At 46.4% G+C, this 27,229-nt stretch overlaps 2 protein-coding genes across 7 annotated transcripts in view; both read right to left on the bottom strand.

Moving 5' to 3' along the window:
• The window catches only part of LOC116974622 (regucalcin-like), a 42,653-nt gene extending 16,921 nt beyond the window's left edge, over positions 1-25,732 (bottom strand). Inside the window, exons 1-2 of one of the 3 annotated variants that reach the window (XM_033023292.1) lie at positions 25,583-25,732; positions 23,188-23,266 (exon numbers count right to left, since the gene is read on the bottom strand). The gene's annotated coding sequence lies outside the window, so the exon portion shown is untranslated. Of the gene's footprint in view, positions 1-23,187; positions 23,267-25,399; positions 25,517-25,582 lie in introns of those variants that run through there. The other 2 variants (XM_033023293.1, XM_033023294.1) reach the window with 2 other exon arrangements.
• On the bottom strand, positions 756-25,737 carry LOC116974621 (regucalcin-like). 4 transcript variants are annotated; one of them, XM_033023289.1, is made up of 8 exons: positions 25,583-25,732; positions 23,188-23,266; positions 11,226-11,391; positions 9,866-10,048; positions 8,403-8,618; positions 5,497-5,628; positions 2,546-2,700; positions 756-1,003 (listed from the first exon to the last, which is right to left on the bottom strand). In XM_033023289.1, exons 3-8 carry the CDS (start codon positions 11,386-11,388, stop codon positions 953-955), a joined length of 900 nt encoding a protein of 299 aa, XP_032879180.1. In that variant the 5' UTR covers positions 11,389-11,391; positions 23,188-23,266; positions 25,583-25,732; the 3' UTR covers positions 756-952. The 4 variants fall into 4 exon arrangements, with proteins under 4 accessions (XP_032879180.1, XP_032879182.1, XP_032879181.1 ...); XM_033023291.1 differs by lacking the exon at positions 25,583-25,732 and adding an exon at positions 25,400-25,551; XM_033023290.1 differs by lacking the exon at positions 25,583-25,732 and adding an exon at positions 25,400-25,503 and having other exon boundaries at positions 23,188-23,261.
• Positions 25,738-27,229: the final 1,492 nt, after the last annotated feature.

Genomic DNA, 27,229 nt, shown 5'->3' with positions numbered 1-27,229 from the left:
AGGGGTTATGGGGAGAAGGCAGGAGAATGGGGTTAGGAGGGAGAGATAGATCAGCCATGATTGAATGGCGGAGTAGACTGGATGGGCCGAATGGCCTAATTCTACTCCTATCACTTATGACCTTATGATATGATATCAACAGGAAATGTTGGCACAAATCTTTTCTCTTCCGAAGTTGTCTGAACACAGACCCCCCGTATGACATTCTTGCCATAGAGGGAGTACAGAGAAGGTTCACCAGACTGATTCCTGGGATGGCAGGACTTTCATACGAGGAAAGACTGGATAGACTCGGCTTGTACTCGCTAGAATTTAGAAGATTGAGGGGGGATCTTATAGAAACGTACACAATTCTTAAGGGGTTGGACAGGTTAGATGCAGGAAGATTGTTCCCGATGTTGGGGAAGTCCAGAACAAGGGGTCACAGTTTAAGAATAAGGGGAAAATCTTTTAGGACCGAGATGAGGAAAACATTTTTCACACAGAGAGTGGTGAATCTCTGGAATTCTCTGCCGCAGAAGGTAGTTGAGGCCAGTTCATTGGCTATATTTAAGAGGGAGTTAGATGTGGCCCTTGTGGCTAAAGTGATCGGGGGGTATGGAGAGAAGGCAGGTACGGGATACTGAGTTGGATGATCAGCCATGATCATATTGAATGGCGGTGCAGGCTCGAAGGGCCGAATGGCCTACTCCTGCACCTATTTTCTATGTTTCTATGTCCATGTTTCTATGAATGAAAGCTCACATGGACTCTCCTTAGGCAGAAATAACTTTGTTAGGAGCATTTTCACACAGTGAACCGGCACGACTGTTACAGTTTACATTCGCACACATTGCAGAGAAAATGGTTAGATGTGTCTCCAGGCAGGTGGGTCTGATTGTGGTTCTGTTTATTCATACAGCTATGTTATTGAGTCTCTTCTCCATTGGCAGCGAAGCGGTTAGAAAATATTCTATCCCATGAATGAATGTGGCGGCAGCCCCTTCACACCCAGTCCTGTAACCTAGGAGACAAAAATAAAATGGTGCTCATTCACTTTGTAACTTCCTGTTTACATCCACAAAATATCTGCCAGTAAAACCGTTAACCTTCTGCTCGTAAATCTTCCAAATCCACGCGGACTTTAGTCAGCTCGAACTCACGTCACAATGGTGGAAATAGAACATAGAAACATAGAAACATAGAAAATAGGTGCAGGAGTAGGCCATTCGGCCCTTCGAGCCTGCACCGCCATTCAATATGATCGTGGCCGATCCTATTACCACCCCTGCCAGCGCATTCCGGGCACCCGCCGGTCTCTTCACCCGATAGAGATGTGTTTCCAGTGGTAACGAGAGGGCATGGGTTTAAGGTGAAGGAGTTTTAAAGGAGATCTGAAAGGAAAGGGTTTTTTTTTTTTAAATCTTGGAGGTTAGATCGTCAGATGATTTAAAGAGGAACGATACCTTTTTTGAAAGATGGAGGACACTCCGCAGAGAAAACAAGGAGGTGCCCGGTGTCGGGGGGAGGGGGAGGGGGAGCGCCAAGAGAACAAAGAGGGACTATTGGGGCCCACTCTGTAACTTAGTTGGCGCCCTCTACGTGGCGACTCTTTGCATACTTTGTGTATAGTGTGCGGTGGGCGGCGCGGCTCACCGACTTCTCCCGCCCGAGTTGCGGGGTTGAAGAGCTCCTGGAGCGGGGCCTTACAGCACCGCCCCGCGCGGCTTGGAATGGCCGCGGGACTCTGCGAGCGCACGCCGGGGGCTCTAACATCAAGAACCCGGTGTGCGACCTTGCATCACCCGGCGTGGCTTTAATGGCCGCGGGACAATCGCCATCGCCCGCCGGGGGCTTTGACTTTGACCCTGACATCGGGGGGGGAGAGGGCAGTGGAGAGATAAGTTTTTTTGGCCTTCCATCACAGCAATGTGATGGATGTTTATGTAAATTATGTTGTGTCTTGGGTCTATTTGTTTGTAATGTATGGCTGCAGAAACGACATTTCGTTTGGACCTCAAGGGGTCCAAATGACAATAAATTGAATTGTAATTGAATTGTAATTGTAATTGTAGTGTGCAAAACAAAGAGTGTCCCTGTGGCATGTCACATGTGATAACGAAGCATCAATTCATCAATCAGTTGAATCGAGGGCCCCTGCCTGGGGAACGGGCACAGGGGGGGGAGGGGTTGACCGGTCATGACCACACTGAAAGACGATGCAGGATTCAGGGGGGCACGCAGCTTAGTCCTGCCCCTATTCCCTTGTGTTCTTGAGCTATTGACTGTGCCATTTGTGCAGCCAAATGGACTGTTGAATGTTCTGCCCCAGCCCAGGTTTGTGGTTACAAACCGGTTATTGCTGCTGTAAGTAAGAATTTCATTGTTCCCATTTCCTTGCATATGATATGTCACTCACTCTCTTTTGACTCCATATGTAACAGGCACCCTCTGCATTTATCCCAGGATACGTTAGAGATTAGTAGAAGGAGCGAGAACGTGGGGAGACACCTGATTAAAACACAACCCCATTGCTAACGGGAGACAGAAAGACAATTCAACGCACCTTAAAAATCCCACCCGCCAGTGGCTCCCTCTGAAGCGACTCTCGGTCCATTCGTTTGCTGGCCGAGGTCACATAAAGGTCAGAGTAATCCTTTCCTCCGAAACAGCAAGAAGTTGTTTTACTGACGGGCAGCTTCACCGTCTGGAGTCTTTTTCCTGAAATAAACACCTTCCTCGGTTACAGGTACGAGTTATGCAGTGGACGAAACTGGAAATTGATTAATAATGTGGTCCGAACAGAATGAAAGACTGGCAGAAGCGGTGAAAAATAAACCTTGACAATGAAAGGGAGAAATGATCAACGGTGAAAGGAAAATAAATATCTGGCAGTGTAAGTTAGCGATACAAATCTCAGTGGTGAAGTGAAGGGGAAAAGCAACGGGAAGGGAAGAGTTTAGTTTAGTGATACATCATGGGCAGAGGCTCTTTGTCCCACTGAGTCCACACACCGACCAGCAATGACCCAGTGACCGGTTCTACCTTACACACTAGGGATAATTTCCAGAACCCAATTGACCTACAAACCTGTCTAGCATCTTCAGTCATAGCCCTGCCCCACGGTACGAGTTCATTCCAAGAGCTCTCACGAGTTTAAAAAAAATCAAACTCATGGTAAGCATGGAGAATGAACGTAGCGGGTACGTCGGAGCTCGGGGACGTCTCTTAGCGGCTCGTATAACGCTAACGGCAGGTACTCGGGAAGACTCGCTAACGGCAGGTAAGCACGGGAAGACTCGTGAAGATTTTTCAACACGTTGAAAAATGTCCACGAGAGCCCCGAGTACCGACGAGTGGCCATCACCGAGTTCGAATCGGGGCAAACTCGGGAGAACTCTTGGAATGAACTCGTACCGTGGGACAGGGGTTTTAGAATGTGGGAGGAAACCGGAGCACCCGGAGGAAACCCACGTGGTCACAGGGAGAAGGTACAAACTCTGCACCGACAGCACCCTTCGTCAGGTTGGAACCGGGTCCCTGGCGCTGGAAGGTGGCAACTCTACCGCTGCGCCACTGTGCCACAGTCGAGGATGAACGGGTCATTGTGGGAATGGGAGGGGGAATTGAAATGACACGCAATTGGGAACTTGCTGATAGAGTGGCCATTGCTGATCTGCAAATCAGTCGGCAGGTCTGTGTTTGGTGTCACCAACATAGAGAAGGCCGCATCGGGAGCACGAAATTGATCAGGAGGGAACTGATGCCCGCAACAAGGAAGCTCGGTTTAATTAATCATCTGTATTATATTAGCAGATTAGTGTTGCATATACCTGGTAAAAGGAACTAGATTCAAATGAAGGATAAATTGGACAGGTTCTTCCATTGCGTTAGGTACTTAGCAATCTCTGTTGAAAACCCATCCTGGTGAATCATGACTGACTGGTGAATGTCTGGAGTTGACTGGAGAGGCAGAGTGTCGGGATGAGCCGGGATGTGGGAGAAATAACGGGATTGAATGGGCTGAGCAGTGGCAGGAAGAACTGAAGGAACAAGGGAAGTAGACTCAAAATGCTGGAATAACTCAGCAGGTCAGGCAGCATCTCTGGAGACTAGGAAAAGGTCTGTCGGTTAATTAGCATCTGTAAATTGTACCGAATGTGCAGGGAGTGGATACGAAAGTGGAATAACATAGAACGTGTGTGAATGGGTGATCGATGGTCGGCGCGGACTCGGTGGGCCGAAGGGCCAGTTTCCATGCTGTATCCCAAAACTAAACTCTGAACTAATCTGTCAACATCTGGACCACACCTGGAGTATTGCGTACAGTTTTGGTCTCATAATCTGAGGAAAGACATTCTTGCCATAGAGGGAGTGCGGAGAAGGTTCACCAGACTGATTCCTGGGATGTCAGGACTTTCATACGAAGAAAGACTGGATAGACTCGGCTTGTACTCGCTAGAATTTAGAAGATTGAGGGGGGATCTTATAGAAACGTACAAAATTCTTAAGGGGTTGGACAGGCTAGATGCAGGAAGATTGTTCCCGATGTTGGGGAAGTCCAGAACAAGGGGTCACAGTTTAAGGATAAGGGGGAAATCTTTTAGGACCGAGATGCGGAAAACATTTTTCACACAGAGAGTGATGAATCTGTGGAATTCTCTGCTACAGAAGGTAGTTGAGGCCAATTCATTGGCTATATTTAAGAGGGAGTTAGATGCGGCCCTTGTGGCTAAAGGGTTCAGGGGGTATGGAGAGAAGGCAGGTACAGGATACCGAGTTGGATGATCAGCCACGATCATATTGAATGGCGGTGCAGGCTCGAAGGGCCGAACGGCCTACTCCTGCACCTATTTTCTATGTTTCTATGTAACATCAGTTGGTGCGCAAATCAGAAGATGCTCAAAATCCAAATTTCTAGTTTGAGCTTACTTGCCCCTGATTATTTCTCCCGTCAATAGACAATAGACAATAGGTGCAGGAGTAGGCCATTTGACCCATCGAGCCAGCACCGCCATTCACTGTGATCATGGCTGATCATCCACATTCAGTACCCCGTTCCTGCCTTCTCACCTTATCACCTGACTCTGCTATCTTTAAGAGCTCTATCCAACTCTCTCTTGAAAGCATCCAGAGAATTCCAGAGAATTGGCCTCCTGAGGCAATGAATTCCACAGATTCACAACTCTCTGGGTATAAAAGCCCTTCCTCATCTCTGTTCTAAATGCCCCCCCCCCCCCTTATTCTTAAACTGTGGCCCCCGGTTCTGGACTCCCCAACGTCGGGAACATGTTTCCTGCCTCTAGCGTGTCCAATCCCTTAATAATCCCATACGCTTCAATAAGATTCCCCCTCATCCTTCCAAATTCCAGAGTATACAGACCCAGCCGCTCCACTCTAACAACATATGACAGTCCCGCCATCCCGGGAATTAACCTGGTGAACCCACGCTGTAATCCATCCCAGGCACTTGTTCAGGATGAACTAAATGCAAATACACCATCGTGACTTCCTCACCTGTCTCCGGGTCAATACGAAGGACTCTGCCACCGTTGTAACAGGCAACCCAGAGCTTCCCTTCACTGTCGATGCACTGCCCATCCGGTATAGACTCATCTTGTTCGAGCCGGTAGACGACCCTTCGATTTGCTGTTCAAAATACACCGATACTTTACAAATGATTCCGTCGCCTGCCACATGGAAGAGCGAGCTTAGATAGAGTGCAAGCTCCGTTGCGGGAACGTTCGTGCTGTTTCATTACCAATTGATTTGCGGATGATGAAGGAATGAAATGATCAACAAGCCAACCCGCTCTGTTCTCACGGTGGAGGGACGATCATTGAAGCTCTTGAAGCTGATTGGGCTCCAGATGTAATCCTGTTGAACTCCTGAAACCTCCGACTTCAGACAAAACTTAATTCAACCACTTTGTGTAGGAAGGAACTGCAGATGCCGGTTTACACCAAGGATAGACACAAAATGCTGGAGTAACTCAGTGGGACAGGCTGCATCTCTGGATAGAAGGAATGGGTGACATTTCGGGTTGAGACCCTTCTGTTTTCAAGAAGGAATTAGATTTCGCTCTTAGGGCTAAAGGAATCGAGGGATATGGGGGAAAAAAACAGGAATGGGGTACTGATTTTGGATGATCAGCCATGTCATATTGAATATGATCATGGCTAATCGAAGGACAGAATGGCCTACTCCTGCACCTATTTTCTATGTTTCTGTTTCGGTCTGGGAATCGGGGGAGAGGGAAACGAGACATAATGAAGGGTGTGAAAACGAGAGATCAAATCCGACTAGTTTGAGTGTCCTGCTTATTCAATTTTATTTTGTATGCCTCGATGTCACCTTCCCCTAGCTAACAATGATCTATTCTCCATTGGTCTTCATCCCCTTTGATCTCTCATTTTCACACCTAACCCTTCCATATCTCTCGTTTCCCTCACCGCTGACTCTCAGTCCGAAGAAAGGTCTCGACCCGAAACGTCACCCATTCCTTCTCTCCAGAGATGCTGCCTGGCCCGCTGAGTTACAATAGACAATAAGTGTAGGAATAGGCCATTCGGCCCTTCGAGCCTGCACCACCATTCAACGTGATCATGGCTGATCATCCACAATCAGTAACCCGTTCCTGCCTTCTCTCCATATCCCTTAACTCCACTATCCCTAATAGCACTATCCAACTCTCTCTTGAAAGCATCCAGAGAACCAGCCTCCACCGCTCTCTGAGGCAGAGAATTCCACAGATTCACAACTCTCTATGCATATTGGATGCACTACCGAATGCATCTGCATTACTCCAGCATTTTGTGTCTATCTACTGGAAAATGTTTATTTTGCTCCCAACCATCCTCAGTTTTTTGTGTGGACACAAGGAACTGCAGACGCTGGTTTACAAAAAGAGACACAGAGTGTTGGAGTAATAGTGCGTCAGGCAGCATCTCTGGAGATCGTGGATGTGACATTTCCAGAGAGAGCTGGATAGGGCTCTTAAAAATAGCGGAGTCAGGGGATATGGGGAGAAGGCAGGAACGGGGTACCGATTAGGGATGATCAGCCATGATCACATTGAATGGCGGTGCTGGTTCGAAGAGCCAAATGGCCTACTCCTGCGTCTATTGTCTATTGAATTTCGAGTGGGAACCCGTCCAAGAGCTACCGCCGGACCCGTTGAGTTACTCCAACACTTTGTGTCTTTCTCAGTTTTTCTGGATCCTCTTGGTGATAAATTGGTTGACTTTAAGCCATCGCCCAATGCTTTCTGTAACTCTTCAAAGCCACTAAGCATGGTGAAAATCTATCTATGGCTGCTCACCTGTCCGGTAGGCGGCGCGACTCTCGTCAGCAGCGGCCTCTGCAGTCCGTCTGCGTTTTTATTATTTTATGTCTATGTTTTTATGTAGTTTTTGTTATTTTTGTGGGGGTATGTGTGTGGGGGGGTGGGGGTGGTGTGGGGGGGTTGGGGGTAACTTTTAAATCTCTCCCTGCACGGGAGACCCGACCTTTTCTTTGTCGGGTCTCCGTTGTCGTTGGGGCTGCAACGAGGAGCGGCCTCCAACAGGAGGACCGGGGGCTGTGGTGCCGACTACTCACCTCACCGTCGCGGAGCTGGCCGAGTCCAGAGCGGGTGGAGCTGTGGTGGACGCTGCTGCGACCCGACCCCCGGAGATTCGGTGGCTGCAACTGCGGGTTTGGCGGACAGTAACACCGGGAGCCCGCGGGTCCCTGGAGGGAGTCCGCTTTTCGGGGCTTCCGCAACGGCGACTTCTCCCGCCCGAGTTGCGGGGTTGAAGAGCTCCTGGAGCGGGGCCTTACAGCACCGCCCCGCGCGGCTTGGAATGGCCGCGGGCCTCTGCGAGCGCACGCCGGGGGCTCTAACATCAAGACCCGGTGTGCGACCTTGCATCACCCGGCGTGGCTTAATGGCCGCGGGACAATCGCCATCGCCCGCCGGGGGCTTTGACTTTGACTCTGACATCGGGGGGGAGAGTGCAGTGGAGAGAGAAGTTTTTTTGGCCTTCCATCACAGCAATGTGATGGATGTTTATGTAAATTATGTTGTGTCTTGGGTCTATTTGTTTGTAATGTATGGCTGCAGAAACGGCATTTCGTTTGGACCTCAAGGGGTCCAAATGACAATAAATTGAATTGTATTGTATTGTATTGTATTGTATTGTATTGTATTGTATCACCTCCTGTTCTATGTGTTTGCTATCCGCCTGCAAGATGGAATTTAAAAAAGAATTGATAGATTTTTGCACTTGTCACACCAGTTCATAACCTAATTCCAAACCAGGGGAATCCCAGCTCCACCCTGATCTCAGGGCAACTAATGGCAGCCAACATTTGTGACTCTGATGCATCCTAAACAAATTAAATTGATTAAGCACGGGAATGAATAAACTTGCGATACTTACAGATCTCTCCTGACTGCAGATTGTAGTCAAACGCATCAACAGTAAACGACAAGCTGTCTATATAATAGAAGATGCTGTGATCCAACGACCATGCTAAACCATTGGAAACATCCACCTGGTCAAAGTGTTTCACCACAGAATGATCCGTCCGTAGGGCATAAAGTGATCCCTGGTGCCTTTCAAATTGTCCCGGGAGAACCTCCATTGCCATTGTCCCTGAAATAAGAAGGTCGTGTTAAAATAGTTTCAACAACCTAATGTCAGCGCAGAGGCGCCACGGGAGAGTTGCTGCCTGACGGCACCAGAAACCCAGATTCAATTCTGATTATGTTCTGTCTGTACGGAGTTTGCACGTTCTCCCTGCAACGGCGTGGGTTGGCTCCGGGTGCACCAGTTTCCTCCCACATTCTAAAGATGTGCCGGTTCATAGATTACAAAATTCTTAAGGGGTTGGACAGGCTAGATGCAGGAAGATTGTTCCCGATGTTGGGGAAGTCCAGAACAAGGGGTCACAGTTTAAGGATAAGGGGGGCGATCTTTTAGGACCGAGATGAGGAAAACATTTTTCACACAGAGAGTGGTGAATCTCTGGAACTCTCTGCCACAGAAGGTAGTTGAGGCCAATTCATTGGCTATATTTAAGAGGGAGTTGGATGTGGCTAAAGGGATCAGGGGGTATGGAGAGAAGGCAGGTACAGGATACCGAGTTGGATGATCAGCCATGATCATATTGAATGGTGGTGCAGGCTCGAAGGGCCGAATGGCCTACTCCTGCACCTATTTTCTATGTTTCTATTAATTAGCTTCTGTAAACATAGAAACATAGAAAATAGGTGCAGGAGTAGGCCATTTGGCCCTTCGAGCCAGCACCACAATTCAACATGATCATCCAAAATCAGTGCCCCGTTCCTACTTTTTCCACATATCCCTTGATTTTGGTAGCCCTAAGAGCAGCTAAATCTAATTCTCTCTTGAAAACATCCAGTGAATTGGCCTCCACTGTCTTCTGTGGCAGAGAATTCCACAGATTCACAACTCTCAGGGTGAAAAGGGTTTTCCTCATCTCAGTCCAAAATGGTCTACCCCTTATTCTTAAACTGTGACCCCTGGTTCTGGACTCCCCAAACATCGGGAACATTTTTCCTGCATCTAGCCTGTCCAATCCCTTAAGAATTTGACATGTAAATTGCCTCAGGTGTGCAGGTACGAAAGTGGGATAACATAGAACTAGTATGCGGGTGATCGATGGTCGGCATGGACTCGGTCGGCTAAAGAACCTGTTTCCATGTTGTATCTCTAAACTAAACTAAATTTTAAGACGGTCACAGGTGAGAACCCACTTATGAGAGAATTGGAATAATCTAGTCCAGAGGTAACAGAGACATAGATGAAAGTTACAGGAGCTGATCAGCTGAGCATAGCAGAGTAAGTCGGAGTTACCGTGATATTTCTGAGACTCAAACCTGCAAAGAACCGCCCGGCTGGGTCAACCTTGCCATCATTGAATCTGTTGTTGGATTTTTCGCAGTCGATCTTGGAGATGTCAGTAACCACCTCAGCTTCCCAGTCCAAAAAGGCAAACCTTTTTCCAAGGGCAAGGACGTAGCCCCCGGAACTTCGAGGGACCACCGAACCAACAGGTGCATCTGGAGTAATCCACCGTGAACAAGGAACAAACAGATTTCAGGCAAACAAGGTTTGAGGTTCACAGGCTACAGTTTTCACTCGAGTCCAGTGGGAGGGAAAGCAACACCAATCATCACAAGCCCACAGGGGTTAGATAAACAAGGAGGAGTAATATATGTGAAACGTATGGTCATTTGGTGTGACTAGAAGTTGGGAGATCGTGTTGCAGTTGTACAAGACGATGGTGAGGCTGCATTTAGAGTATTGTGTTCCATTCTGAGCACCATGTTATAGGACAGATGTTGTCAAGCTGGAAAGAGTACAGAGAAGATTTACGAGAATGTTGCCAGGACTAGAGGGTCTGAGCTGTAGGGAGAGGTTGAGTAGGCTGGGACTCTATTCCTTGGAGCGCAGGAGGATGAGGGATGATCTAATAGAGGTGTATAAAATCATGAGAGGAAAAGATCGGGTAGATGCACAGAGTCTCTTGCCCAGAGTAGGTGAATCGAGGACCAGAGGACATAGGTTTAAGATGGAGGGGAAAAGATTTAATAGAATCTGAGATAAACAAAAATGCTGGAGAAACTCAGCGGGTGAGGCAGCATATATGGAACGAAGGAATAGGTGACGTTTCGGGTCGAGATCATTCTTCAGACTGATGTGGGGGGGGGGGGGGGTGGCGGGATAAAGAAAGGAAGAGGCGCAGTCTGATGAAGGGTCTCGGCCCGAAACGTTGCCTATTCCTTATCTCCATAGATGCTGCCTGACCAGCTGAGTTTCTCCAGCTTTTTTGTCTAACTTTTGATTTTTCCAGAATCTGCAGTTCTTTCTTAAACATGAATAGGATCTGAGGGGTAACTTTTACACACTAAAGGTGGTGGGTGTATGGAACAAGCAGCCACAGGAGGTAATTGAGGCAGGGACTATCCCAACGTTTAAGACACAGTTAGACAGGTACATGGATAGGACAGGTTTGGAGGGATATGGGCCAAACGCAGGTGGGTGGGACTAGTGCAGCTAGGACATGTTGGCCGCTGTGGGTCCTGTTCCCATGATGTATCACTCTATGACTCGATGAAAAGTATGGCCTTTGGTGTGGGGGTCAAGATAAGGTCCTTTCTTAGGTCAGGTAGCACAGGCAGTGTGATAGCTGGCAACTCTTCAATTCAGAAGTAGACTGAGATATAGTTTTCTTACCAAGATGGACCTTTTTCACTTGGTTAGTATCAGGATTCCACCTGTACACATTCTGTTCACTGACATCGGCGTAGAGAAGCGTGCCTTCTTTCTCTTCCCAAACAGGGCTTTCCGAAACTGAATATTTCTCTTTCACCACACATTCAATTTTGACAGATGCCATGGTCTGAAAAATAAAGTTTGCCATGTGACAGAACATGCATTGGCTTGATCTTTGTGCCACACTAAAACTAACTGCGAGGGGCAAATGAACTTGCCATCATGTTCGGCACAGACATCGTGGGCCAAAGGGCAGGTTCCTGTCCTGCCATGTTCCAAGTTTCATACAGTTTAGAATCTTTATTGTCTTTGCCCCTTTCAGCAAAAATCTTTTTTAAAAATGTAAATGCTTTAATCAAGATAAGGTCCTTTCAGGTCTTGTTCTCAGACCTGAATGTTCACATTCTTTGCTTTGACATTTCCCATACTTTTCCTTTTCTCTCATCTTTGTTCTGCTTTTTTCTTAATATTTCTTAAAATATTCAAATAGTGAAATGGTGGAAATGATCGACTTTGTAAATGAGCTTAAAATATTCTAATTACTTGGTTTCATTCGTTTGCTGGAGATAAGCATCCCTAATACAAAGAAAAATAATTCAAATGTAACTATAATAGTATTTCTATAACTCTTTAATTAGGTCATAAGGAATAGGAATAGAATTAGGCCATTTGGCCCATCAAGTCTATCTGTCATTCAATCATGGCTGGTCTATCTCTCCCTCCTAATCCCATTCTCCTGCCTTCTTCCCATAACGTCTGACGCCTGTACTAATCAAGAATCTATGTCTGAAGAAGAAATGTCTGAAGAAGGGTTTCGGCCCGAAACGTTGCTTATTTCCTTCGCTCCATAGATGCTGCTGCACCCGCTGAATTTCTCCAGCATTTTTGTGTACCAAGAATCTATCTTGCTGTTTCATGTCAGACTTGTAGCTTTTTAGTTCGTCCATCACTGATACATCAGCATTATTCCCAAATTACAATTTCAGCCTATTTTTTCCAGTGAGTGAGTTAGTGTGGCACAGAGTTGCTGCTTAAAGTGCCAAAGATCCGGGTTCCAGAACCAGGGGCCACAGTTTAAGAATAAGGGGTAAGCCATTTATAACGGAGACGAGGAAACACTTTTTCTCACAGAGAGTGGTGAGTCTGTGGAATTCTCTGCCTCAGAGGGGGTGGAGGCAGGTTCTCTGGATGCTTTCAAGAGTGAGCTAGATAGGGCTCTTAAAAACAGCAGAGTCAGGGGATATGGGGAGTAGGCAGGAACGGGGTACTGATTGGGGATGATCAGCCATGATCACATTGAATGGCGGTGCTGGCTCGATGGGACGAATGGCCTACTCCTGCACCTATTGACTATTGTCAATGCTGATTACAAGTGCTGTCTGTACGTAGTTTGCATGTTCTCCCTGTGACTGTGTGGGTTTTATCCAGGTCTTCCGGTTTTCTAAAGGTTTGTAGGTCATTTGGCTTCTGTAAATGGCCCCTAGTGTGTACAATAGAATTAGTGTACGCATGGACTCGATGGGCTGGTATATATGGAAACTATATCTGGGTTGCTTCATGGAATGGTGCTGTGGTTATCTTTTCTGGTGGGCTCACCTGTGGGGAAGCAGTGGTCAGTGAACCCACACTGGGAATCTGTGGACGTTGCGGGAAGTGTACTCACAATGGGAACTTTCAGCATTGAAAGAGTGAAGGCAAACCAGACCATTTCCAAAAGATTTGGTCTCCATTTATCGACTTATTACAAGTATAGGGTGCAACATAACTTTGAAAATAAATGGTTTCAGGACCTGGTGAGGGGTGAGTAAAAATACGAAGTAGGTATATCCCTTTTATCTTTTTTTACTTTTATATATCTTCTGTTCTCGTTTTCTCTCTTTCTTTTTCATTGGCTTTCTTCTTAATTCTTTTTCGAGTTTTACGTTTCTACGGGTCACTCTTTCACGCACTTACTATCCTATCTAACTCTCTTTACTTTTCTTCTTTTTAAAGTTTAAAATATGGTACAGGAAATGAATTATGTTATTTTTGGCTTATATCACTGTAATGTACACGACTTCTAATAAATAAAAACAAAAAAAACAAACAAAAAAAGCAAAAAAAAAGCTTTGAAAGAGTGAGTGGCTATCGTGCCATATAATAGGTATGTTGCAAAGCCTACCTGAAGCGTCGCTGAAAATCTGTCGCTGCGGGTGTGCGCGATTCTGGCGCCGTTTAGAGGGGGGCGGGTTTAAAACGCAATTTTCTCTAGGCTGTTCAAATCGAAGATGTTCAGCCTAGTTAATTATTAACGAAAAATCGCTGGAAGACCCCGTCGCAAAAGCTATTATTAGTTTTAAAGGCCTCGTATAATAGTTATAGTAGTTTAAAAATCAATCTCTAAACCCGCGACCACCGGCAGCTGTCAGGGTCGCATAGAGCAAATAATAGAAGGTAGGCTGCATATTTTTACATTAAAAAGGGCTTCTTAAGATCCCTTTATACAAAGTTTAATATTGCGAGTAGCTCATTTTGGGCCCATTATATCCCGCAGTATTTTTCTGGGCATTTGAGGCACAAATCTACCGCAATGTGAACGTTCTAAACCAGCGCGTTCACAGGATCCCACTAGAAAGCTGATTTAAAATGGACTTTAATTTACAGCAATTGAACACTAAATTCCTTCCATTTGGTCTATAAATTAATGTAAATGAGATTTAAAAATCATGTTTTATTGTGAATTATTTATGAATATTATTTGGACACTTAGGCTATTTAAAAATGTTAATCATTTATTAAGAAATGGATAGATGTTTAGATCTAGTAATTGAAGTTTGAAGTTAGCTACACTTGGGTAACTAACTAATTATATGCTTTAATTTCAGGTCATCCAAGTAAGATTATTTTATATTTGTTTCAGAATGGTTCAAGCTACGATAGCTGAAAATTTCATTCAGTTCTCTTAATTTTTAAGAAGGTTATGGGCTTTTGACTGTCCACGATCACAGCTTTTTTGTTATGTCCATAGAAAATCAATAGGGAACAAGATGCTAATTTCCGAGTATGAAAATGGCCATAACTTTTTAAATACTTGAGATATGAAAGTGAATTATGTGTCAAATTAAACTTCTTTTTATGCTTTATCTGATGGGATAAATTGCAGACTTGATTTTTTAAATCTCAAAATTTTGTAACATTGCTACATATAACAGGGAGATGTGAACATTGCGGCCTCATTGGGAATTACATGGAACTCATAGCGTTAGATTCAGTCCGACTGGTCTCTGCGGCTCTTCCTGCTCCGAGTGGGGTTCCAACCGTCTTATTTCATCACCCCCCCCCCCCCCCCATCTGCGTGCCCTTCTTTCTCATTGACTTCTCCCACTCGCTTGTCAACCGGTATCGGCGTTTGTCATTGTGCATCATCTTGAAGAAAACTAAACAACAATGGGAAGTGAAAAATTCCCCATGAAACATTGTGAAACTGGAAGTATTGACTTCACTTGAAATGATCTATGTTTGGTCTTGAACCTTGGCCCTTCTTTTGCAGTTGTGGAAATTCTTTGCTGATTGTGCAGCATTCTTTTTAATTGAGACTGCGCTGAAAGTAATGACTCACAATTGCCCCCTTCACAAGGACGGGAATACCAAAGTCACAGGAACAGTTTCCTAAGGAGATACTAGACCATAAATGTTGGTTGTGCCTAGAACATCCACTTCTTCCAATTAATAAATACAATTTCCCAGGGCCTAGAGATCAAAATGTCGGCAGATATCTCCTGATATTTGGGGGCAAGAAAGAGTTTTCATAGAATATAGTACATCGGCAGGCACGGTGGCGCAGCGGTAGAGTTGCTGCCGTACAGCGCCAGAGATCCTGACCACTGGTGCTGTTTGTAGAGAGTTTGTACCTTCTCCCTGTGACCTGTGTGGGTTTTCTCCGGGATCTCCACACTCCAAAGACGTACAGGTTTGTAGGTTAATAGAAACATAGAAATTAGGTGCAGGAGTAGGCCATTCGGCCGTTCGAGCCTGCACCGCCATTCAATATGATCATGGCTGATCATCCAACTCAGTATCCCGTACCTGCCTTCTCTCCATACCCTCTGATCCCCTTAGCCACAAGGGCCACATCTAACTCCCTCTTAAAAATAACCAATGAACTGGCCTCGACTACCCTCTGTGGCAGGGAGTTCCAGAGATTCACCACTCTCTGTGTGAAAAAAGTTCTTCTCATCTCGGTTTTAAAGGATTTCCCCCTTATCCTTAAGCTGTGACCCCTTGTCCTGGACTTCCCCAACATCGGGAGCAATCTTCCTGCATCTAGCCTGTCCAACCCCTTAAGAATTTTGTAAGTTTCTATAAGATCCCCTCTCAATCTCCTAAATTCTAGAGAGTATAAACCAAGTCTATCCAGTCTTTCTTCATAAGACAGTCCTGACATCCCAGGAATCAGTCTGGTGAACCTTCTCTGCACTCCCTCTATGGCAATAATGTCCTTCCTCAGATTTGGAGACCAAAACTGTACGCAATACTCCAGGTGTGGTCTCACCAAGACCCTGTACAACTGCAGTAGAACCTCCCTGCTCCTATACTCAAATCCTTTTGCTATGAAAGCTAACATACCATTCGCTTTCTTCACTGCCTGCTGCACCTGCATGCCCACTTTCAATGACTGGTGTACCATGACACCCAGGTCTCGCTGCATCTCCCCTTTTCCTAGTCGGCCACCATTTAGATAATAGTCTGTTTTCCTGTTTTTGCCACCAAAATGGATAACCTCACATTTATCCACATTATACTGCATCTGCCAAACATTTGCCCACTCACCCAGCCTATCCAAGTCACCTTGCAGTCTCCTAGCATCCTCCTCACAGCTAACACTGCCCCCCAGCTTAGTGTCATCCGCAAACTTGGAGATATTGCCTTCAATTCCCTCATCCAGATCATTAATATATATTGTAAATAGCTGGGGTCCCAGCACTGAGCCTTGCGGCACCCCACTAGTCACTGCCTGCCATTGTGAAAAGGACCCGTTTACTCCTACTCTTTGCTTCCTGTTTGCCAGCCAGTTCTCTATCCACATCAATACTGAACCCCCAATGCCGTGTGCTTTAAGTTTGTAAACTAATCTCTTATGTGGGACCTTGTCGAAAGCCTTCTGGAAGTCCAGATACACCACATCCACTGGTTCTCCCCTATCCACGCTACTAGTTACATCCTCGAAAAATTCTATAAGATTCGTCAGACATGATTTACCTTTTGTAAATCCATGCTGACTTTGTCCAATGATTTCACCACTTTCCAAATGTGCTGCTATCCCATCTTTAATAACTGACTCTAGCAGTTTCCCCACTACCGATGTTAGACTAACTGGTCTGTAATTCCCCGTTTTCTCTCTCCCTCCCTTCTTAAAAAGTGGGGTTACGTTTGCTACCCGCCAATCCTCAGGAACTACTCCAGAATCTAAAGAGTTTTGAAAGATTATTACTAATGCATCCACTATTTCTGGAGCTACTTCCTTAAGTACTCTGGGATGCAGCCTATCTGGCCCTGGGGATTTATCGGCCTTTATCCATTTAATTTACCCAACACCACTTCCCGGCTAACCTGGATTTCACTCAATTCCTCCAACTCCTTTGACCCGCGGTCCCCTGCTATTTCCGGCAGATTATTTATGTCTTCCTTAGTGAAGACGGAACCAAAGTAGTTATTCAATTGGTCCGCCATATCCTTGTTCCCCATGATCAACTCACCCGTTTCTGACTGCAAGGGACCTACATTTGTTTTAACTAATCTCTTTCTTTTCACATATCTATAAAAACTTTTGCAGTCAGTTTTTATGTTCCCTGCCAGTTTTCTTTCATAATCTATTTTTCTTTCCTAATTAAGCCCTTTGTCCTCCTCTGCTGGTCTCTGAATTTCTCCCAGTCCTCCGGTATGCTGCTTTTTCTGGCTAATTTGTACGCATCATCCTTCGCTTTGATACTATCCCTGATTTCCCTTGTTATCCACGGATGCACTACCTTCCCTGATTTATTCTTTTGCCAAACTGGGATGAACAATTTTTGTAGTTCATCCATGCAGTCTTTAAATGTCTTCCATTGCATATCCACCGTCAACCCTTTTAGAATTAATTGCCAGTCAATCTTGGCCAATTCACGTCTCATACCCTCAAAGTTACCTTTCTTTAAGTTCAGAACCATTGTTTCTGAACTAACAATGTCACTCTCCATCCTAATGAAGAACTCAACCATATTATGGTCACTCTTGCCCAAGGGGGCACGTACAACAAGACTGCTAACTAAACCTTCCTCATTACTCAATACCCAGTCTAAAATAGCCTGCTCTCTCGTTGGTTCCTCTACATGTTGATTTAGATAACTATCCCGCATACATTCCAAAAAATCCTCTTCCTCAGCACCCCTGCCAATTTGATTCACCCAATCTATATGTAGATTGAAGTCACCCATTATAACGGTTTTGCCTTTGTCGCACGCATTTCTAATTTCCTGTTTGATACCATCTCCAACTTCACTACTACTGTTAGGTGGCCTGTACACAACACCCACCAGCGTTTTCTGCCCCTTAGTGTTTCACAGCTCTACCCATACCGATTCCACATCCTGCAAACTAATGTCCTTCCTTTCCATTGCGTTAATCTCCTCTCTAATCAGCAACGCTACCCCACCTCCTTTTCCTTTCTCTCTATCCCTCCTGAATATTGAATATCCCTGGATGTTCAGCTCCCAGCCTTGGTCACCCTGGAGCCATGTCTCCGTGATCCCAACTATATCATAGTCATTAATAGCTATCTGCACATTCAACTCATCCACCTTATTACGAATGCTCCTTGCATTGAGACACAAAGCCTTCAGGCTTGTTTTTACAACACTCTTACCCCTTATACAATTTTGTTGAAAAGTGGCCCTTTTTGATTTTTGCCCTGGATTTTCCGGCCTGCCACTTTTACTTTTCACCTTGCTACCTATTGCTTCTACCCTCATTTTACACCCCTCTGTCTCTACGCTCACACCTTTAAGAAACCCTTTCCCTTTAACTCCATCCCCCACTAGCCCATTCGACACCCCACCCCCCTTATTCAGTTTAAAACCACCCGTGTAGCAGTGGCAAACCTGCCTGCCAGAATGCTGGTCCCACACCTGTTAAGATGCAATCCGTCCCTTTTGTACAGTTCCCCCTTACCCCAAAACAGATCCCAGTGATCTAAGAATCTAAATCCCTGCCCCGTGCACCAGTTCCTCAGCCACACGTTCAGGTCCCGTATCTCCCTGTTCCTGCTCTCGCCAGCACGAGGAACTGGAAGCAAACCGGAGATAACAACCCTGGAGGTCCTGCTTTTCAGCATTTTTCCGAGCTCTCTAAAGTCACGCTGCAGAATATTCATCCCCTTCTTTCCGACATCGTTTGTGCCGACATGCACTACCACTTCCGGATGTTCACCTTCGCCCTTGAGGATTTTCTGCACTCTGTCCGTGACATCCTGGATCCTGGCACCAGGAAGGCAGCACACCATCCTCACATCCCGTCTGTTGCCGCAGAAACCCCTGTCCGTACCTCTCACAATGGAGTCTCCTACTACAATGGCGTTGCCTGCCTTAGGCCTTTTTGGTTTTGGCTCAACAGCCCTATTCGCATCACAAGCCAGTCCGCCGCCCAGTGTAAACACCTCTTCTGTCCCGACAGCTTCTAAGTGGGTGAACCTGTTCACAAGAGGTACAACCCCCGGGGACGTTGGCATTCCATGCTTCCCTCCCGTTCTCACTGTCTCCCACCTTCTCTCTTCCAGTACCTTAGGTGTAACAATCGTACTGTAGGAGTTGTCGAGGAACGACTCCGTTTCTCGGACGAACCGGAGGTCATCCACTTGCTTCTCCAGTTCCCCAACACGGCCCTTCAGGAGCTCTACCTGGATGCACTTTTCGCATTTGTAGCAGCCAGAGGCACCAGCGGTGTCCTTGACCTCCCACATACTGCAAGCATCACACTGAATCAGCTTGCCTGACATCTCCTTCTTTCGTCTCTCCCTCTGCAGTGTTTTGCGTAGTCTCCTCGCCAAAGACTCTCGAGCCAAAGACTCACAGGGCACTTCACTCACAAGGCCGCTCATTCACTGCCGCTCCCTAAGCCCCGTCTTACTTAAATTGACTGATAAATTGCCTGATTTACCAATTTACAAACCAAATTCCTCAGTTTTCAACTGTTTTCCCAGCACTGACTCACTTCTCTCCTCCCACTTGGGCTAGAGCCAATCAGTCGTATCTCTTGCTAATCTCCTCCTGCTGCTGCTGTTGTTGTTGCTCCCAAAGCTACAGCAGTTCTGAGCTCATAATTGGCTTGGTATAATTGTAAATTGTCCCAGGTGTGTGTAGGATAGTTAGTGTGCGGGGATCGCTGGTCGGTGCGGACTCTGTGTGCCGAAGGGCCTGTTTCCGCACTGCATCTCGAAACTAAACTAAAAGGTGCCGTGCAAGAACAGGCTCTTTAGCCACCAATGTCTGTGCTTGATATGATACCAAGATCATCTCTTATCTACCAATATATAATCCTTATCCCTCGATTCCCAGCATTTGCATATGCTTATCCAAAAATCTCTTATAATAATAATAATGCATTTTATTTGCTGGCGCCTTTCTGGACACCCAAGGACACCTTACAGGACATAAAATCACAATACATTTATCAATATTAAAATCAAGTTGATTAAAAACAAAAAAAAACAACAAAAAAAATACACAAAACATTTTAAGTCATTAAATTCAGGGTGAACATGGTGGAAGTTATGTCGGGTATGCTAATCTAAACAGGTGTGTTTTGAGTTGTGATTTGAATTGATCGATAGTGTCCAGGTGACGGATGGGAGGTGGGAGAGTGTTCCAGAGACGAGGGGCAGAGCAGCTGAAGGCTCTGGCACCCATGGTGCTGAGTCTAAATGTGGGGACAGTTAAAATTGCAGCTGAGGAGGAACGAAGTGACCGGGAAGGAGTGTATGGTAGCAGCAGGTCAGAGAGGTATTGGGGAGCAAGGTGGTGTAGGGCTTTGAAGGTCAGCAGTAAAATCTTGTAGTTAATCCGGTGGTGCACAGGGAGCCAGTGGAGCTGAGTGAGGATGGGTGTGATGTGGTCCGATGATCTGGTGCGGGTGATGATCCGGGCTGCAGAGTTCTGAATGCATTGGAGGTGATGAAGAAGTTTATTGGAGGTGCAAGTGAGGAGGGCGTTGCAGTAATCGATGCGGCATGTGACCAGAGCGTGGATGAGGACTTTTGTATTGTCTTTGGAGAGGGAGGGGCGGAGTCTGGAGATGTTGCGGAGATGAAAGTATGCAGAGCGTGTGATATTGCTGATGTGGGGGCCAAAGGAAAGTGTACTGTCCAGAATGACGCCGAGACTTTTGACATGGGAGGAGGTGGGTATGGGTGAGCCATCAACTGAAATTATATACCACTATTGTATCTGCCACAACCACTCCTCCCCAGCGATGCCTTCACGACCCTCAACAAACTCTGTGTAAATAAAAAAGTTGCCCTGCACATCTTCCTTAAACTTTGTCCCTCTCTCCTCAAAGCTCTGCCCTCCTAGTATTTGATTTCTCCCACATGGGAAAGAAGGTTCTGACTGTCTACCCTATCTATGCCTCTCATCATTGTATATACTTCAATCAGGTCTCCCCCTCAACCTCCGGCATTCCAGAGAAAATAATTCAATTCTGTCCAACCTCGCCCTGTAATATCTACTTAAGAAAAAATGACACAATCATATCTATTTAACAAATAATCACCATGCAACCCTTACCCAGACGGTCTCCCAGTATTGCCACAGAGGTCAATCACCACAAGCACAAGAGATATTCTTGTTAGTCATTAACGTAATCGTTACGCTGAACACCCCCACTCAGTCTGCCTGGGCCAACGTGCTCTCCCGGTTGCAAAACACTTTACCTCCCCCTCCCCCTCCCCTTCCCACACTGACCTTCCTGTCCTGGGCCTCCTCCACTGCCAGAGTGAGGCCAAACACATATTGGAGTAACAGCACCTCGTATTTCGATTGGGCAGCTTCCAACCCAGTGGCATGATTTCTCTAACTTCAAGTAAGCCTTGCTTTCCCTCTCTCTCCGTCCCTCCCCGACCTTAGTTCTCCAACTAGTTACACTGTCTTCCTGATTAATTTTACTGTTTGTGTGCCTCGTGGTCACCTTCCCCTCAGCCAACAAAGAACCATTCCTTGACCATTGTCTGCTTTGATCTGGTGTTTTCACACCTTATACTTCTATGTCTCTAGTCGACCTCTCCCCTGACTCTCAGTCTGAAGAAGGGTCTCGACCCGAAACATCACGCATTCCTTGTCTCCAGAGATGCTGCCTGTCCCGCTGAGTTACTCCAGCATTTTGTGTCCATCTTCCATGAACATTTGACCTTCTCTCGATTGTCTGAACTCTTTATTGTTGTAGGACACGGAGTGGTTGTATCCAGTGTCCCATTTTCATCATAGAATCAGTCCAAGATCTGTCGTTGGATTTTACACTTGTAGTTGGTTAAAATATTTTTTCTTGATCTCATATTTCAAATTACAGAATGATGACTGGCAGATGTGACAAGGTGTTGGTTTTAGTGGAGGACGGCACAGTGGCAGAAATAGGCAGCAAATTAGGTGATATCGTGAGGTGCAGCTGAAATGTGTGATGTTCGCACAGAAGCCTGTGTTTCTCGATTGATGGTGACTTCTAGTGTAGCAGCCCCTCCATTTTCAAGTGAGACCATAAGACACAGGAGTAGAATTAGGCCATTCAGCCCATCGCGTCTACTCTGCCATTCAACCATGGCTGAGCTATTTTCTCTCTCAGCCCCATTCTCCTGCCTTCTCCCCGTAACCTTTAACACCCTAAATAATGCCCCTGTCCCACTGCGGTTCCTAGAGGTTTTTGTCAGTCTCCCTACCTGCTTCCACTACCTGCAACCTCCGGCAACCACCTGCAACCTCCGGGAACCGCACGGAAACCTTGGGTGGGGCACAAAGTCTCCAGAGGTTTCCGTTCAGGTTTCCTAAGTGGGACAGGGGCATTACTATTCAAGAATGTATCCATCTCTGCTTTAAAAAATACCCTTTGAAAAAGACTTGGCCTCTACCAGCGTCTGAGGCAATGAATTCCATAGGTTTACCACACTCTGGCTAAAGATATTCCTCCTCACCTCCATTCTTGAAATCTTCTCAGATATATTTAAGGTGGCGATAGATAATTATTTGAAAGATCAAGGAATTGAGGGTTATGTTGGGGAACTGGCATAGAGGTGGAGTTAGTAGCTTAGATCAGCCATGGCCAGGTTGTTTTCAAGAGAGAGTTAGATTAAGCTCTTAGGGTTAAAGGAATCAAGGGATCTGGGGAAAAAGCAGGAACGGGGTACTGATTGGGGATGATCAGCCATGATCATATTGAATGGGCCAAAGGGCCAAAAGACCTATTCCTGCACCTATTTTTTATGTTTCTATGTTTGCAGGACAGGCTTGAGAGTTCTGCTGGTTAGTCTTGTTCTTATTTTTTTGTGGTCTTGAGGTATTGGGCCTTGAGAATGGAAAACATAGAAACATAGAAAATAGGTGCAGGAGGAGGCCATTCGGCCCTTCGAGCCAGCACCGCCATTCATGGCTGATCGTCCCCTATCAATAACCCATGCCTGCCTTCTCCCCATATCCCTTGACGCCACTAGCCCATAGAGCTCTATCTAACTCTCTCTTAAATCCATCCAGTGACTTGGCCTCCACTGCCCTCTGTGGCAGGATATTCCATAAATTCATAACTCTCTGGGTGAAAAAAAATTTTCTCACCTCAGTCTTAAATGACCTCCCCTTTATTCTAAGACTGTGGCCCCTGGTTCTGGAAACTGCTACTGCACAAATTGTTCCGAGACGAGGCGGACAATGCTCACCGGATTGCATGTGGAATTGGCGGAGCTAGATCTTGGTGCGATGGCATGAAGGTCCAAAACGAACGGAGACCAGGCTGCGCTGCACAAAGACAGAGCATACACATCAATGACCACGGACACACGTGTCCATTCACACACTAACCACACCCAGACCACACATGCTCAGACACATACTCTCACCCACATTCCCTTCCAATATCTCCCTCATCCAACCCATCATTCTAATGCCCACCTCCTTCTGGGTCCTGCTTACCTTCCCTAGGCGTGTAGGAAGGAACTACAGATGCTGGTTTAAACTGAAGATAAACACAAAAAGCTGGAGTAACTCAGCGGGCCAGGCAGCATCTCCGGAGACAAGGAATAGGTGATGTTTCGGGGGTAGAGAACCCAAAACATCACCTATTCCTGTCTGCAGAGAGTTACGTGCTGAGTTACTCCTGCTTTTAGTGTCTCTTCCCTTCCCTGGGTGATCCCAGACCCCAGTAGACTGCTTCAGAGATAGAATAAAGGCGTTAGGGTTGTTGATGCATTGCCATCTCCAACGTAGGTTAAACAGCACCAAGGTCACACTACAGCATCATGGTTGTGTTTCAATATCTTCATCAAAAAGGGAGCAAAGATAAATGCAATCACACACACACACACACGACAACCCTGCCTGCCTTGCCCACACAAACACCCTCACAACAACCCAGCCTTGCACACACATACACACTCACAACAACCCAGCCTTGCACACACATACACACTCACAACAACCCAGCCTTGCCCACACAAACACCCTCACAACAACCCAGCCTTGCACACACATACACACTCACAACAACCCAGCCTTGCACACACATACACACTCACAACAACCCAGCCTTGCACACACAAACACCCTCACAACAACCCAGCCTTGCACACACAAACACCCTCACTTACAGAGATGCACCTGGCTTGCACACACATACACACTCACTCGTGATAACCAAACTGACTTGCACACACACACACACTTACTGATTAACAGCAGCACACCTGACTTACACACTCACACCACCTGAATTGCACATGCACACTCACTCATTCACAGCAATCCTGTCTGACTTGCACGCACATACACACTCGCTCACCATAACCCCACCTGCCGAGCGCACACAAACACCCTCACTCACAGGAACACACCTGACTTGCACACACAGACACACTCACTCACAGGGACACACCTGACTTGCACACACAGACACACTCACTCACAGGGACACACCTGACTTGCACACACAGACACGCTCACTCACAGGGACACATCTGACGCACGCACACTCACAGTGGCCCTGTCTAACTTACACACACTTATTATAACCCCATCTAACTTGTGCACACACCATATATAACCATATAACAATTACAGCACGGAAACAGGCCATCTCGACCCTTCTAGTCCGTGCCGAACACATAATCTCCCCTAGTCCCATCTACCTGCGCTCAGACCATAACCCTCCATTCCTTTCCCATCCATATAACTATCCAATTTATTTTTAAATGATAAGAACGAACCTGCCTCCACCACCTTCACTGGAAGCTCATTCCACACAGCTACCACTCTCTGAGTGAAGAAGTTCCCCCTCATGTTACCCCTAAACTTCAGTCCCTTAATTCTCAAGTCATGTCCCCTTGTTTGAACCTTCCCTACTCTCAGTGGGAAAAGCTTATCCACGTCAACTCTGTCTATCCCTCTCATCATTTTAAAAACCTCTATCAAGTCCCTCCTTAACCTTCTGCGCTCCAAAGAATAAAGCCCACACATACACACAATACCCCTGCCCTGCCTGACTTGCACACGCACTCACTTAGTTTCGAGATACAGCACGGAAACAGGCCTACATTAGCACTAGGGACATTTATTTTTACATTTACCGAGCCAACTAACCTGCAAACCTTTGAAAGGTGGGAGGAAACCGAAGATCTCGGAGAAAACCGATGGGGGTCGGGATCGTGACTTACACGCACAAACACGGTCACAACATCCCCACAATACACCAACAAATAACCACAACAAATATCTGTCGGGCAAACTCATTCATGAATGCACGCTCACCCATCCACACACACACACACACGGACAGAGACACATAACCCCATAGCTCACACTCAGGCACAGACACATTCGCGCTCAGATATCTTCACACACACTCACGAACACACAGCCACGTTAACCAGCGCTCACAAACTCCCTCCTCTCCAGCTCTCCTCCCATTCACTCAGCCAGGAGCATTCACCATCGGCGTTCTGCACACAGAGAGACAAAGACAGAGAGATCTCCCGTCCCCACTCCCCTCCCCCAGCGCCGCAGGAGAGAGAAGCTCGTACACTTATCCCGACCGCTTCCCCCCTGATATGTTAACCTTACCTCGCCCACGGGGAGAAGGAAGGAAGGAAGGAAGGGATGGATGGATGGATGGATGGATGCGCCTTCTCTCCGCTGGCCCAGGTGGATGACAACTCGTGTCATTTCAAGAGGTGAACCCAAGCAACAAGCAAGGGTCGTTCAATCATTAACGCGACTACCTCGGTGTCTGTGACCCCCATGGACGAGATTCTGTTGAAAGGAATACTCGCCTCGACGTGTAGGAAGGAACTGCAGATGCTGGTTTAAACGGAAGATAGACACAAAAAGCTGGGCTAACTCAGCGGGACAGGCAGCATCTCTGGAGAGAAGGAACGAGATGCTGCCTGTCCCGCTGAGTTATTCCAACTTTTTGAGTCTACACTCGAGTTTATGTAGACAAAAGTGCTGGAGAAACTCAGCGGGTGCAGCAGCATCTATGAAACCCAAGGGTTTCAGCCCGAAACGTTGCCTATTTCCTTCGCTCCATAGATGCTGCTGCACCCGCTGAGTTTCTCCAGCACTTTTGTCTACCTTTGATTTTCCAGCATCTGCAGTTCCTTCTTAAACTCATACTGGATGTACTCTTGCTCTCCACCCTAGCTGCTCAAATTCTGCTGCCAAATCCACACATCTAAGCTTTTTCCTTTCATAACCCTGATCCACTTTATCGGGATGTTTCACAGCTTGGTTTGGGAACTGCTCCATCCAAGACCGCAAGAAATTGTGGAGAATAGTGGATGCAGCCCAGACCATCGCACAAACCAATCTCCCTTCTATAGACTCCATTTATACCTCGTGCTGCCTCGGCAAGGCCAGCACCACAATCAAGGACAAGTTGCACCCTGGCCACTCCCTCTTCTATACCTTTTGCCTGATGGGGGAGGGGAGGTGAAAATGCACACGTCCAAATTCAGGGACCGTGTGAAAACGCACACCTCCAGATTCAGGGTCAGTTTCTTCCCAACTGTTATCAGGCAACTGAATCATCCTACCACAACCAGAGAGCAGTACTATCTACCTCTTTGGTGACCCTTGGACTATCCTTGATCAAATTTTTCTGGTTTAACTTGCACTAAACATTATTTCCTTATCATGTATGTATACACTGTAAATGGCTCGATTGTAATCATGCATTGTTTTTCTACTGACTGGATAGCACGCAACAAAAGCTTTTCACTGTACCTCGATACACGTGACAATAAACTAAACTGAACTGACAATGCAAAAACAGGAATGTAATGCTGAGGCTCTACAAGGCCAGCGCTGGTCAGGTCGCATTTGGAATATTGTGAGCAACTCTGGGCCCCATATGTGCTGGCTCTGGAGAGGGTCCAGAGTTGTCTTACGAGAATGATCCCAGGAATGAGTGGGTTAACATATGATGAGTGTTTGACAGCACTGGGCCTGTATTGAATCCTTTATTTGTCATTCAGACCTTTCGGTCTGAACGAAATGTCGTTGCCTACAGCCATACTGTCAGGGTTTATGGGGAGAAGGCAGGAGAACGGAGTTAGGTGGGAGAGAAAGATCAACTATAGTAGAGTTGATGGGCCAAATGGCTTCTGTTCCTAGCACTTATGAACATGAATCCTATCACAACTAGAGAGCAGTCCTGAACTATTATGTCCCTCATTGGAGATTTTTGGCCAACTTTGATTGGACTTTACT

Source organism: Amblyraja radiata, chromosome 6, assembly GCF_010909765.2.
Source record: "Amblyraja radiata isolate CabotCenter1 chromosome 6, sAmbRad1.1.pri, whole genome shotgun sequence".
NCBI classification, from domain to species: domain Eukaryota; kingdom Metazoa; phylum Chordata; class Chondrichthyes; order Rajiformes; family Rajidae; genus Amblyraja; species Amblyraja radiata.
The sequence above is the reverse complement of the archived record's forward strand: the minus strand, read 5'-3'. Positions and strand labels throughout refer to the sequence as shown.